The following is a 14380-nucleotide window of genomic DNA, read 5'->3' on the forward strand; positions in this document are numbered from 1 at the left end:
CACACATGATAACTTATATCTGCACGTTTATTTCTATAATGCTTACTCCATCTTCTCTTTTCCCTCCCTTAATCCCTCCTCTCCTTTCCACCTATCTATCATCCACTATTAAGTCCTGGGGACACATCAATGATGGAAACTTCCTGCCCCTGAGGAGCTCCTGCTCCAGTGGGAAATGCTTTCTCAGTGAACAACAATTAGAAGGCAGAAGGAAGGTGCTAGTATCATAGTGGCACCTAAGATGGACACTCAATACTGTCATAAATGACATTAAAAGAGGGGACATCTATTTGTGGTGAGAGCTGATGAAAGACATTTTCTAAGGAGAAGAAACCAAATGTGAACAGTCTCAGGGATGAGAGAGCACAATGTGCTTTTTGCTTTACAGTTTCTTAAAAGATACATTTTAATTTTAATTCAATTAATTTTCTTCTTGCGGCCGGCATTGTCACTGGGGCTTCAGAACTGAACAATTCTTCCATTCCAGAAAATTCCTTCACTCCCTTCTTTTTTCATGTTAGATAGAAGGTTAGAGACAGAGAAGGAAAGAGAGATAGAGAAGGAAAGAAGGCAGAGAGAGAAGGAGTGGCACCATAGCACTGCACCACCATTTGGAAATCTTCCTTCTTGTATGGTGCTCTGTTGTGGTGGGTTTGAACCCACCTTTGCACATGTTAAAGTATGCATCCTGCCTGGTGCACAATATCTGGTATACTCTATGTCAGTCCCGTCCCCACATTTTCTTTTTTTTAATTAATTAATTTATTTATTTATTTATTTATTCCTTTTGTTGCCCTTGTTGTTTTTTGTTGTTGTAGTTATTATTGATGTCATCGTTGTTGGATAGGACAGAGAGAAATGGAGAGAGGAGGGGAAGACAGAGAGGGGGAGAGAAAGACAGATAGATACCTGCAGACCTGCTTCACCGCCTGTGAAGTGACTTCCCTGCAGGTGGGGAGCTGGGGGCTCGAACGGGATCCTTCTGCTGGTCCTTGTGCTTAGCGCCACCTGCGCTTAACCCGCTGCGCTACCGCCCGACTCCCCCCACACATTTTCTTTGGCTGCTATCAGAGATAGAAGTCTGTTTCATGAGGCAACTCTATATTTGCTTTAGTTGTCTGCTTCCCAGATTCAGGTTTCCCAGCTGAGGTGGCTTGGGCTCTGGGATGGTTACTGGAGCAAATTTCCATGATCTAGTGGGACCCTGATCTCTACCTGGGCATGTTCAACCAGCTTTGTCTACCTGTTTTGGGAGATAGTTTTTTTTCCTTTTCTTCTCTTTTCTATTTATTAATTAATTACTATTATTTTATTTATTGGGTAGAAACAGAGAGAAATTGAAAGTGGAGGAATAGATAAAGAGGGAGAGAGAGAAACCTGCAGCATTGCTTTACCACTTGTGGAGCTTTCTCTCTGTAGGTGGGAACTGGGGGCTTGAACCCAGGTCCTTGTATGTTGTAACGTGTGCACCCAATCCGGTGTGTCGCTGTCAGTCCCCCAATTTTTTCTTTTTCAAGGCCAAATATAAGGCTGGCTGTAGGTGTCAGTTCCATTGTGGTCATGCCTGGAGGAGGCCAGCTGCAGAGAAAGGCTGCTGGGTCTGGGAACTGGGCTGCAGTTCCACAAGGTCCTCCAGGAGCCAGCCACAGAGACTTGAGGAGGAGGCCCCTCCTATATTCAAGGGCAGCAGCCTCATGCTGTACCATCACCAAGATCAAGGGAACTGTGTACTCATCCAGCCTTAATTTCACTTACAATCCCTGCCAATTTCATGTTAGCAGATCCGTTTGGAGCTGGAAGTAATGGGCCATATCATGCCTCAGAGCTGAGCAATGAGTTACGTTGATGTCACCCACTGGCTTTTTATGGAAATTATTAATAAATCAGTAATTCTATCTGCAGTGATGTTGTTGTGTTTATAAATATTTAATTTACCTTCAGGTGCACACATTTTCTCCATTTTTTGCCTTAAACTCTGCTGACATTGCTCTTCTTTCTGAAGCACCGCTCAATAGATTAAGTTATCAGTAGTGGGAGAAGTTAACCGATGGCTCTCCCCCTTCTTTTTCTCACCTTTATTCCTTCTTTTTTTCTCCCCTCCTCTCCCCTTTGTCTCCCTCTCCTACTCTTTCTTTTCTTTTTCCTTTTCAATTTCTCTCCCCTTCTCTTCCTTCTGGTCTCTTTGTTTCTCTTTTCCTCATTTCTGTTAGCTGTCTGATGATGCCCTTTCTTTGCTTTTCCATGTTTGCATGATTTGTTGTAGGATGTTGAGAGTCAAGCTGAGAGAAAGCAGTGGCTCTTGTCATGAGACTAGTTAGTCAGTTCAGTTTCAGAAAAAGATGGGCTAAACTTCCCCATCATGACCTTTTCTGCCTGGACACCTGTTGTTTACTGGTGCTTTGCCCTCCTTCAAACTAAAGACATTAGAGTCTGAAATTGTGTCTGAAATTCTTCTCCTACAGAGAGGTAGCCTTTGTCCTTGCCACTCATTTGCCTTTTGAAACCCCACGCTTTGATTGCTATTGTAGGGCAGGTTGAATGGGAAGGGTCTAAACATTCAAAATAGAAATGGGGTCCAAGACAAATATTTTTCCAATGGAAATTTCCAGCTTCAAAAAGAGCTGGGAAATAACAAAATATGCTCTTTAAAGATGATGTTTTTATACTTTATTTTGCCAGGGCTATAACTGGGGCTCTTCACCTGAGTGATTCGTCTGCTTCTAGTGGATTCTTTCACCCTTCTTTTACTTTTTAGACTGATGGTTAGAGACAGAGAGGAGAGATGCTACAACACTGCTCCACTGCTTGTGAAGCTTCCTTCCTCCACCATAACACACACACACACTCACACACACACACACACACACATACACACACACACACGCACCTATGTAGTGACTAGGACCTCAAACCCAGGTCCTCATGCATGGGGAAGTGTACACTTGACTGGGTGAGCTGCCTCCCAGTCTCAACAACAAAAAAGTTCTTACTTTCCAGGATCCATCATGAACTAATTGTTGTTATCATGTCTTTATTCTTTTGTTTCAGGAAATTGCAGCTTATTTAATAACATTTGAGAAACACGAAGAATGGCTCACCACATCCCCTAAGACAAGGTAATGTCCCAGATTTTGATACTTTTCAAAGTTGTACATTAAGTGGGTTGACTTGCATCCATTAATTGATTGGGTCAGTCAATTGATGGGCAAAGTTGGAAATGCTGTGTTGTCTTTGACAGCTGTGACTTGGAGATCTTGTTAGGATTTAAAGCAGGGCAAATTGAGAATGCAACTGAGTTAAGAGGGGTGTGGTCAACCACATTGTGCTTTGAAACTTGTAGCCCAATGACTTAATGCTTGTCCTTCAGCTGGGTGCTTTTAGCCCCCTGGTAGGCAAGGCATGTCAGAGAGTGTGTATTTTTGGAGAAAAGCCCACCTGCCACCAAGGATTTCCAGAAACTTACTTTTTAAAAGGAAAGTTGCCTTAGCTATTCCTGTTCATCTTAATGCTTTTTACAGACTGAAAGTCAAGCTGCTCTTGATGGGTGAAGCGATCCCAAATCAGAGACGGTGGCCACATGTGTGTAGCTTATGCAGCCAACGTCCTTGAACTTGCCAACTATCACAAACACTGAACTTCTTTCACCATGAGGGAATCAGAAAATTGGGAAGTTACAACAACCTGTGTTCTGCCAGTGCCAGTGATATTTTTGTGAGGAATGGAGAAGTTGGAACTTAGGGTCTATTTTAGAGGCAGCCCCTTGTTTCCTCGCTGTACTCTCAGTTTTAACTTTAAGTGTGCTATATTCTGGAGCTCTGAGAACATGGGGTCGTTCTTTTCCAGCAGCTGTGGTTTTCTACTAGTGGTGACAGGGCCAGGTGCTTCTCAGCTTGAGGAGGCTAGCTAACAGGATTTCTGTTTGAGAGGGTCAAACCTCAGAGGATGAATTCCTGGTGGCTATTTCCTGAAAGTTTGATCACTGGGCCCAAGGTAGAGGTGTGGGTATGCTCTGTCCACAGGCCGTGGACAGGACTTCCTCCTTTTTGAGCCCTAGAAGAAAGAATGTCTTACCCTCATGAGTACTCATCCTTTCTCTTTCTCCCTCCTCTCTCTCTACCTTCCTCCATCCTCTCTCTCTTCCTCCTCTCTCTCTTCTCTCTCTCTCTCTCTCTCCCCTTCCCCCTTCTCTCTCTTTCTCTCACCGAATGAAAAAAACAGCCCAGGAATGATGAAATTGTGTATATGTGAAGCCCCAATTCCTTTGAAAAACAGAAGAGACAATGTTCACCTGTATGACTTCAATACAACTCTCCCCCATCTCTTGCTCATAGCTCTGTGGTTGGCTGTGGGTGTGAGTTGGGTTTAGCACTGCTTCAGGCATCTCTTTATCCAGAAAAGAGGGTGAGAGAGCCCCAAGATTCTGAGACTTCTAATTCACATGGGAGTCTAAGCAGGCACTGTTCTCCTAGAACATCATGTTGCATCCACTCACAGATCCTTCCAAACAAATAGTTCCGTGGCTGTGGCCACAAATAAGGGGACCAATAAAGGGATTCTTCCATAGTGTGCTGGCTAGGCTAGGCGGCATCGTCCACTGTCTGGTGAGCATAGTTATGCCCTGGAGCATGGCAGGCTGGCCTCTCCATCTTTCTGGAGGTATCTCCAGGCAGGGCAGTGATTCCTAGACTTGAGTGGACATCTGAATAGGCAGGTAGGATTCTCAAGCTGTGCTTCCCTAGGTAAGGAGAGGGCACTTAGAAAACTGCTGCCCTTGGTTTCCCCAGAGAGAAGGAGGTCTGTCTGATTTCTGCCTCTGTGCTGTTTCCTGACTGTGACAGCTCTCAGCTCAAACAGCCACCAGTCTCTCCCTGCGCCCTTCACTCCTCACAAAATACTCCTTGAAGCTAAGTGGAAGGAAAGTGTTCTCTTTAGCAGGAGAGTGAGAGTCTCTGGAACGCCTCCCAAGCTACATCTGATTTCAGATCTGCAGGCGCATGCTTGCTTTCGCTACCCTTACTGCAGAGTGCTGCAACCATTCAAAGAGGGGCTGCTGTCTCGTGTTTTGGCCCTATAACTGGGATTTCAATTGAGGAGCGACTATCACTTGTGCTCACACCTGACTCACTTGACTTTGGGGGGTATAAATAGAGCAGAGCAGTGTCCCCTCCTGGCCTGGCAAGATAGTTCACCTGGAAAGTCACCATCTTTGCTATCCATAAAACCAGGGTTTGAGTCCTCAGTCCCCACAGCACTGGAGTAAGCTTCAGTATTGGGGTTACTCTTTCTCTCTCTCTCATCTATCTATCTATCTATCTATCTATCTATCTATCTATCTATCTATCTGTGATCTATCTAAAAATGTCAGCACAGAGCAGTGAAGTCCCTGTGATGACAACAACAACAACAAAGAGTCATGTCCTCTTGTGAGGCATGAAGAACACCCTCAGCAGATAAGCAGGGATGTGAGTTTCAGATATTGACAAATTTAGGTTTGAGCTCTGGCTCTGCCACCTACCCAGTAGCTCTGTGACTTCAAGAAAGTTATTTTAGTGTTATAAGGCTCTGTTTTGTTTTCTTTGTATATGGAAAGAGGAGATTTTGGCTCTGTCCTCATTGGAACATGACCAGGACTGTTGGCAGTGGTGTTTGTTTTCTTGCCGCATGGGTCTGTGTGGCACATGGGGACAGCAGTGTTCCTCTCATCTGGAGGGACAATCCCCAGGACTGCTGGAGGTTGTGGCTTCAGGAGGCAGGTATCAGAATTACTCCAGGCTATGGAAGGACAAAAAAAAATTTTTTTTCTCCTAGAGGCAGGAGGTGAAGATAGGGCATTTCCTATTAGTATTATAGTATCCACTGTGTGTTTACACTAGAAAGCTTCTTGCCCCAGGAGGAGGAAAAGTTGCTGTGGTTGTTCAAGGACCTTCTTAAATTAGTTGTTGAGTTGAGTTTAGACCCTCCCCCCACCCTGTCTCTAGTCCCTAGTATTGAAATTAATTGGTGCAGTTAACTGCTGAGTTCATACAAACTGGCCTCCTGGTATTAAGGAATTAATGACACCAACACTCTGCTGAATGAGAAGGCAATACGACTTCTGTTTGTCGCTGCTGCTGCCGCCACTGTTAATTTCATTTTAGGAAATTAATAAAAATGAATTGCACCACTGACATTTATAGAGTTTCCTAATAAAATGATACATTGTTTGTGTGGAGGAATCCCTATTAAATTAATTGTTGTAATCAGTTCACATATAGATGTTGGTATAGGAGCTGCAGAGGGACCAGTTCCTTGGTGTCCCCATGCCTTGCTGATGGCTGGGGGTTATAAATAGAGCCTTTGCTCAGATACTGCCCTAATTACAGATTAGGTCCTGGGAGCACCACTCACCTGTTTAATAATAAGGTGTGTTACAAGGAAGCTCCCAGGGTTGGGGGCCTTGGAGGGTGGTGGGGAAACAGCCAGAATACTGCAACAGGGCTGAATGCTGATGTTCAAATAGCCCATATTGTATTATCAGCAACTGTGACCTTCTGGAATGGACTTTATGAAAAATCACCCTTCAAGATGTCTTTATTTGGCACTTGCTATGTGTTTAGCACTACAATAATGCCTTTTGCAGATCCCAAGGAACGGCCCACTTCTACTCCACCAGGTAGATTGAGAGTCCTGGAATTAAGAGCTTTCTCCTTCTGTGTAGAATGTTCTCCCAGCTCCTTCTTCAGGCCTTATTTTCTGTGAGGTCTTCTCTGCACATAGCAGTTAAAACTATTCCCCTCTCAGCCACCAGACCCCATTTCTTTCTTGCTTGCTTTTTATTTCTCTAGAGCATGATTCCCAGTTGACACACTATGTATTTTGCCCATTTGTGTATCTAATTTATTGACTTGCTATTGACCTTCTCTCTTCCTCTTTTTTTTTTTTGGTAATTTAATATTGATTTACAAAATTACAAGACAACAGGGGCATTAACTCCACACAGTTCCCACTACCAGAGTTCTGAGTCCCCAGTCCTTCCATTGAAAGCTACAGCAGTTCTCCTAAGGTTGCAGATATGGGTTAATTATTATTTCTATAGCTGTCTGTCTATATTTGCATATATTCACCCACTTTTTAGGGTCCCATCTTCTCTCACTTTCCAAGTAACACATATACCTATTAATACATCCAAATGTCCTTTCCTTTTTCCTCTTCTCTCTCTGGGTTCTGATGGAGTTGGAGTTCAGGGCCCTCTAGTTATCTTCCCCTTTCATGTATCCCCTGCCAGGAATATGGACCAAAATTCTTTTTGGAGGGTGCAGAATGGGGATTTAGGGCTTCTGTAATTGCTTCTCTGCTGGACATGGGTACTGGCAGGTCAGTCCATAATCCCAGCCTATTTCTATCTTTCCCTATTGGGGTAGGGTTCTGGAGAGGTGAGGATCCAGGACACCTTGGTGAGTTTGTCTGCCCAGGGAGTTCAGGATGGAATCATGATAGTGCCGGAAACGTGGTGGCTGAAAGGCAGCAAGATATAAAGCAGGACAAAATGATTAATAAACAGGAAACAAAAAGTAGGAATAGAGCAGATAAGAATAGGATCTAGGGGTGAAAAGGAACTAGGAAGTCCATTATAGGTGTAGGGGCCCTTGACTTTCATAGTTTTTGCGTGAATTTGATAGCTAATGTGAAGCTGGACAAAAATATTGTCTGAGAAGATGGTATCAGAGTAGAGAAAAGAGCTAGAAAGTTGGATTGGGGCTGAGAGTAGCTCCTATTCTTGAAATGTTCATGAATACAATTAACTGCTTATCCACCCAATTCAGGGTCCATATATATTTATATTTAGCACAGATGCCTTTCTAGCCTGAGTCCCTGTAATCTGAGCTAGCAGTTCATGGCCACAACTGGGAACATTCCAGGGTGCACTCATTTCAGGACAAGTCTTGAGTGGCAGAGTTGGATGACCCAGCCTCCCTTTGGAGACTGGGGCAGTCCCTCCCATTGCTGCTTTATAGTGAGGGAAAGGGGAAAGGTCATGGGAGGACCTGCAAGAGGACTTACTGACCTTCTCTCTCTCTCTTTCTAAATTTATTTTTATATTACAGAAGTATATGTCGACAGGGATTTGAATCTACACTATTCCCGCCACCAGAGTTCTGAATCTTCACTCTCCCCACTGCAGTCCACCAGTTCCTCTAAGGTTGTAGACAAGGGCCAACCATCTTCTCTACAACTAACTGTCCACGTTTATATATAGTTGCCCCTTCGTTTTCTGATTCAATCCTCTCTTCCCCTCTAAGCCACTCAAGACATCATAGCTACCTCCATATGTCCCTCTCCTTTTCCTTCTCTCTCTGTGGGTGCTGATGGAGCTGGAGTGTAGAGTCCTTTTATCTTCATTGTATCACTTCTCCCCTGCTGGGAGTATGGATGAAGGTTGTTTATGGGGAGCAGAAGGTAGGAGTTCTGGCTTCTGTAGTTGCTTCTCCGTTGATCATAGGCATTGACAATTCTATCCATACCCCCAGCCTGTTTCTGTCTTTCCTAGTGGACCAGGGCTCTGGAGAGGTGAGGATCCAGAACACATTGGTGAGATCATCTGCCCAGCGAGGTTGGGATGGAGTCATCTAGCATCTCCAGCCTGGTGTCTGGAAGGTAGCATGACCTAAGTTGGGACAAGATAGTTAATGAATAGGAACCAGAAAGTAGGATGAGAGAAGATGAGATTAGGGATTTTAGGGTAGAAGAAAGCTAGGAGAACCAGTTTAGGCATGTTTCTGGGGACATATGACTATAGTAGTTTCACCTGAGTTTGGTAGCTAGCCTGAGGTTGGATGAAAATATTGTCTGAGAGAATGGTGTCAGAGTGGAGAAACTGGCTGGAAAGTTGAATTATGGCAGGGAGTAGGTCCCATTATTGTAAAAAAAAAAATCTGTGGCTAAAATTAACTGTTTGCCTCTATCTACCTGCTCTAGGGCCCATATATTTAGCACCTATGCCTGTGTAACCTCCAAGTCCCTGTTGCTTTGAGCTTATAGTTCATGCTGACTTTTTCTCTTTCAAAGTGAAAAGCACCTCAAGGATAGGGATTTTCCTTTTCTTTGTTTACCGGGGTGCCCAGTGCCTACAGCTATGCTCAATGTGTGGTTGGTGCTTGGTGAAATGAGCCAAGGTGAGGCAGAAAATACAAACCTAAACATAATAAGGAAAAGACCTGAGCTTACTCTATTTTATTTATGCCTTGTATACCCATCCCTTCCCCAGAATCAGCTAACTGACCTAGTCTTGTGTCCTTGGATACTTTTGTAGGCCAGGCACTGCTTTTATAGCCTTTAACAGCTCTGCCAGCGAATGGGATGCAGAAAGGTTACATGAGTTTGAAACCAATATTTTCTTACTGCAGGACCATAACCTTAGTTTTTATGTTTCTTGTATATGGCGTGTGTGTGTGTGTGTGGGGGGATTTGAAGGTGGCTCCATAAACAGCTCTTCTTTTCTTCCCCCCTCCCCCACTCCATGAATTCTGAACTACCCAGGAGAGCCAAAAAATGTCCCTCAAAGCTGCCCTTTGTTGCTGAGTGTGGCCCAGTGGACTCTTGTGCTCCCTTGCTGATTAGAATCAGCCTCCCCACCCCAATCACAGGCAATGGGGAAGACTTGCACACTCTCTGGAGGACAGAGAGCAAAGCTGAGCAGTGTACTGGCAGGTGGGCTGCAACACTTACAATTCCAAGGATTTATTTGTCCTTCCCTGGAGACTATGCAGCCTACCTTAAAGCTGGGGAAGCACAAAACTCAAGTTGTAATTGAAAGCATTTCCTTCCCAGGAATCCAGTGTATACCACCAGTTAGAAGGAGGCTGGAAAATTCCATTAATTATGTAACTAATTAATTAGATTTATGTAGATAGCACCTGAACACTGAAACACTATAGGTCTAGTAACAGAATTTTCAAAAATGATACTAAATGCTCTGAGTCAATAAGCAGTAAAACAGCCAAGTAGAGTGCAAGGTATGGAAGGAAAGGAGAAAAGGGACCTGAATTTTAACAAAGCCCAGGCCACTCAGAGAGACCCCTTCTCCTGCCTGTTCTCTGGATCCCTATTGTTTATCACTTCTTTCTCTGCCCTGGATTTTGCCCACCTTGATGATGGGCAATTGACCAATGGGCCCAAGTGTTAGGGCCTCTGCTCTTTTTCTTTTTTTATCTTTAATTTTTTAAAAAAATTATTGGATAGAGACAGCCAGAAATCAAGAGAGAAGCGGGTGATAAAGAGGGAGAAAGAGAGACACTTGCAGCCCTGCTTCACTAATGCAAAGCTTTCCCCGCTTAGGTGGGGACTGGGGGCTCACTCTGTAACATGTGCCCTCACCAGGTGCACCACCATCCAGCTCCAGGCCTCTGCTCTTTCTTACCACCATTTCCCTCCAGGGGTTTCCAGTACCAGGGTTTGAGTATTTCCTCTCTAGAACATTCACCAATCTTCATCTCCCTTAGTACCTAGTTGTCTTGTTATTATTTCAAGGTCATTGCCTTTCCTTCAGGATCTTGGGTGCCTGGGAAGAACTGAGGGTATTGAGGAGTCAGGGTTTAATGGAGACAATTTCAGTTTGGGAAGATGAAGACATTCTGGAGATGGATGGGAAAGAGGTTGCACAATGATGCACATGTACTTATTGCTACTGAGCCACATACTTGAGAGTGTTAAATTTTATTTTATGTATATTTTACAACAATAAAAGAAATTTCCAGAGCTGCTTCTGTAACTCCCTTCTGTGTCCAGATGGAGCTCAGGGATCAGGGATTGGTTGTATGTTTATACATTTGATTGTCTGTACTCATATATGTACGTGTGTATTTATGTGAGCATACATGTTTTTTAATAGTTGATTGTTTTATCTTTTTATTTGTTTATTGGATAGAAACAGCCAGAAATCGAGAGAGAAGGGGGTGGTAGAGAAAGAAGAGAGACAGAGAGACATCTGCCACACTGCTTTACCACTCAAAAAGCTTTCCCCTAGCAGGTGGGGACTGAGGGCTTGAACCCAGGTTCTTGTGTGTTGTAACATGTGCGCTCAACCAGGTGCAGCACTATCCAGACCCTCATACATGTTTATGTGTATATGTGCATTTATATATGTGATCTCAGGGGACAGCACTTGGGAGGACAGCCTTATATTATATGGAAATCATGTCAGGGACTATACTCTTTTAAAGTGCACAAGGCAAAATAAACTAGGTCAGCAATAATTTCAATGTGGTGACCTTTGTGTTACGCTGAATTGGGGACCAGCTATCAAATTAACATAATGATATGTCGTGTTACATCCATTTCAGCATATGCCTGATGTATTAAGCAAATCCTTGACCAAGTCCAAACTGTATCATCATTAGCCAAAAAGCAAATGTACTGCAAGGGGAATTGGCAGGTATTGTGTCTACTCAGGACTTGCAAGGAAGCCCAGTCACCATGGACACCCCCAGAAAGCATTTGCTTAAGGGATCAATTTTGTTACATTTCCTGATGAGGGTGGCAATGAGCTGTGACCTGGATCCTGATAAATGTCTGTGTCTGACAGTGGTGGGGAAATCCCTTGTCTTTGAATGCAACTGGGTCTGCCCCAGATTCTAGTTCATTATCCGGAAGCCCAGAAACTAGAGTATCAAAGCAGGAGAAACCAGGCAGCTCCTGAATCCTCCTCTGTGGTAGGAAAAGGGGCTAAAGAAGGGTACTGGCTGGCTGGATCCCAGATTCCAGGGCCCTTGGGAATAGGATCTGGCCTATATTTAGATTTCCAGGCTGTTCAGCCTGTCCCTGGATGCCTTCTCTCTCTCTCTCTCTCTCATATACACACACACACGCACACGCACACGCACACGCACACGGTTCATGATCAGAGGATGAGGAGCCTTGTATTCTGAACTTTCTTCAGCTGCTTATTGAAATAACACTGCTTTTCTCATAGCTTCTGTCTTTCTCAGAGTCGGGTACACATTGCAGGCTCCTTCCCGGGTAGAAGGAATGGATGATGTTTGTGTCTCATTTCTCTCATTTCTACCTGCACTAGGCAGCTGCTAGCTCTGGATCCTGTCTTCTTTGTTGCATTCTTTTTATATTTTTATTAGAAAGCATACATACACATAGTTTAATAAGTCAAATCACCTCAAAGACTTGTAAGGAAAATCAGCATCCTCTATCCTATGACTCAATCAATCCTGCTTCCTCAGAGTGGCCACATTCAGTACTGATATTTACCTCCAGACTTCTCAATATGTTTATTCTGCTCTCTTTTGATTTGTCAGTTTAGGATGTTATTATTTAACTTCCTCATATGCTAAATGAAGACTTCTTCTCCCATTTCTTCCCATACTGTTTTCCTGGGGTAAGGGACAGAAGCAGAAATAACAGAGATAACTGACTTTTGTTTGGGGGCTTCTGAGTCAGAAAATGATGTGAAGAATCATCAAATGCTGGTCTGAGCTGGCTGGATTGCCAGTGTTCTAGGAACTGGGAGGGAAAGGATTTAGAATTTCACCCTTCATTTATTCTGCTGATTCATGCATCTATTTCTTCTTTCTCTCTCTCTCTCCCTCTCTCTTTCTCTCTCACTTTAAATTTCTTTATTGGGGAATTAATGTTTTACATTCGACAGTAAATACATAGTTTGTACATGCATAACGTTTCCTATTTTTCCATAAAACAAGGTCCTCTGTCATTTTTTTTGGGCCTGTATTCTCCCCCCACCCCCGCACCCACCCCAGAGTCTTGTACTTTGGTGCAATATGCCAATTCCAGTTCAGGTTCTACTTGTGTTTTCTCTTCTAATCCTTCTTTTTCAACTTCTGTTTGAGAGTGAGATCATCCCATATTCATCCTTCTGTTTCTGACTTATTTCACTGAACATGAATATTTCAAGGCCCATCCAGGATCGGCTGAAAATGGTGAAGTCACTATTTTTAATAGCTGAGTTGTATTCCATTGTGTATATATATCACAGCTTGCTCATCTGTTGTGGGACACCTGGGTTGCTTCCAGGTCTTGGCTATTACAAATTGTGCTGCTAAGAACATATGTATACACAAATCTTTTTGGATAGATGTGTTGGGTTCTTTAGGATATATCCCCAGGAGAGGAACTGCAGGATCATAGGGTACGTCCATATCTAGCCTTCTGAGAGTTTTCCAGACTGTTCTCCACAGTGGTTGGACCAATTTGCATTCCCACCAGCAGTGTAGGAGGGTTCCTTTTACCCCACAACCTCTCCAATATTTGCTGCTGTTACCTTTTCTGATGTAGGACATTCTCACAGGAGTGAAGTGGTATCTCATTGTTGTCTTTATTTGCATTTCTCTGACAATCAAAGACTTGGATCATTTTTTCATGTGTTTCTTGGCCTTTTGGATCTCTTCTGTGGTGAATATTCTGTCCATGTCCTCCCCCCCATTTTTGGATGGGGTTATTTGTTTTCTTATTGTTGAGTTTGGCAAGCTCCTTATATATTTTGGTTATTAAACTCTTGTCTGTTGTATGGCATGTAAAGATTTTCTCCCATTCTGTGAGAGGTCTCTTGGTTTGGGTAGTGGTTTCTTTTGCTATGCAGAAACTTTTTAAATTTGATGTAGTCCCATAGGTCTATTCTTGTCTTAGTCTTCTTTGTAATTGGATTCATTTCATTGAAAATGTCTTTAAAATTTATGCAGAAAAGAGTTCTGCCAATATTTTCCTCTAAGTATCTGATAGTTTCTGGTCTAACATCCAAGTCCTTGATCCACTTGGAATTTACTTTTGTATTTGGTGAAATATAGTGGTTCAGTTTCATTTTTCTTCATCCTTCAACCCATTTTTTTCCAACACCATTTGTTGAAGAGACTCTGCTTTCCCCCATTTAATAGTCTGGGCACCTTTGTCAAAGATTAGATGTCCATAGGTGTGTGGCCTTACTTCTAAGCTCTCAATTCTATTCCACTGGTCAGTGTCTATTCATGTTCCAGTACCAAGCAATTTTGATTACAGTGGCCCCATAGTACAATTTGAGATCTGGGAGTGCCCGCCTCTCTTTTTGCTGTCTCTTGGTTGAGAGCCTTTCAGAGTCCCTTTCTCCAGAGAATGAATATTTTCCAGTGAGGGTAGAATTCAGAAAGCTGACTTGCTGGGATAGATGCAAGGTCTAGGATATTCTCACTGTCCCTTGTGTGTGTTCATTGTAAAGTCTGTACAGGCTCTCTCCGAGATCTTATTCCTAGCCTCTGCCTTTATGGCCCCTGGACTTGCATTTCTTGAGTATTTCCAGTAATCTGCTAGTGAGGTGGCTTGTTCTGGACTCCCATTTGGGGCATGTGGGACTTGGCTTCTACTCAGCTTTGTCAGTTATCAGTACTGTTGCTGCTCTGTATCTCTA

General features: G+C 43.4%; 1 protein-coding gene across 19 annotated transcripts in view; it reads left to right on the plus strand.

The window, feature by feature from the left end:
* The window catches only part of CAMTA1 (calmodulin binding transcription activator 1), a 1087698-nt gene that overhangs the window by 346106 nt on the left and 727212 nt on the right, over positions 1-14380 (plus strand). For all 19 annotated transcript variants that reach the window (XM_060201382.1, XM_060201376.1, XM_060201377.1 and 16 more), the window contains one exon: positions 3049-3116. In XM_060201382.1, the coding sequence (XP_060057365.1) occupies positions 3049-3116 (68 nt within the window). The remainder of the gene's footprint in view (positions 1-3048; positions 3117-14380) is intronic.

Source organism: Erinaceus europaeus, chromosome 11 (genome assembly GCF_950295315.1).
Source record: "Erinaceus europaeus chromosome 11, mEriEur2.1, whole genome shotgun sequence".
Taxonomy (NCBI): Eukaryota; Metazoa; Chordata; class Mammalia; order Eulipotyphla; family Erinaceidae; genus Erinaceus; species Erinaceus europaeus.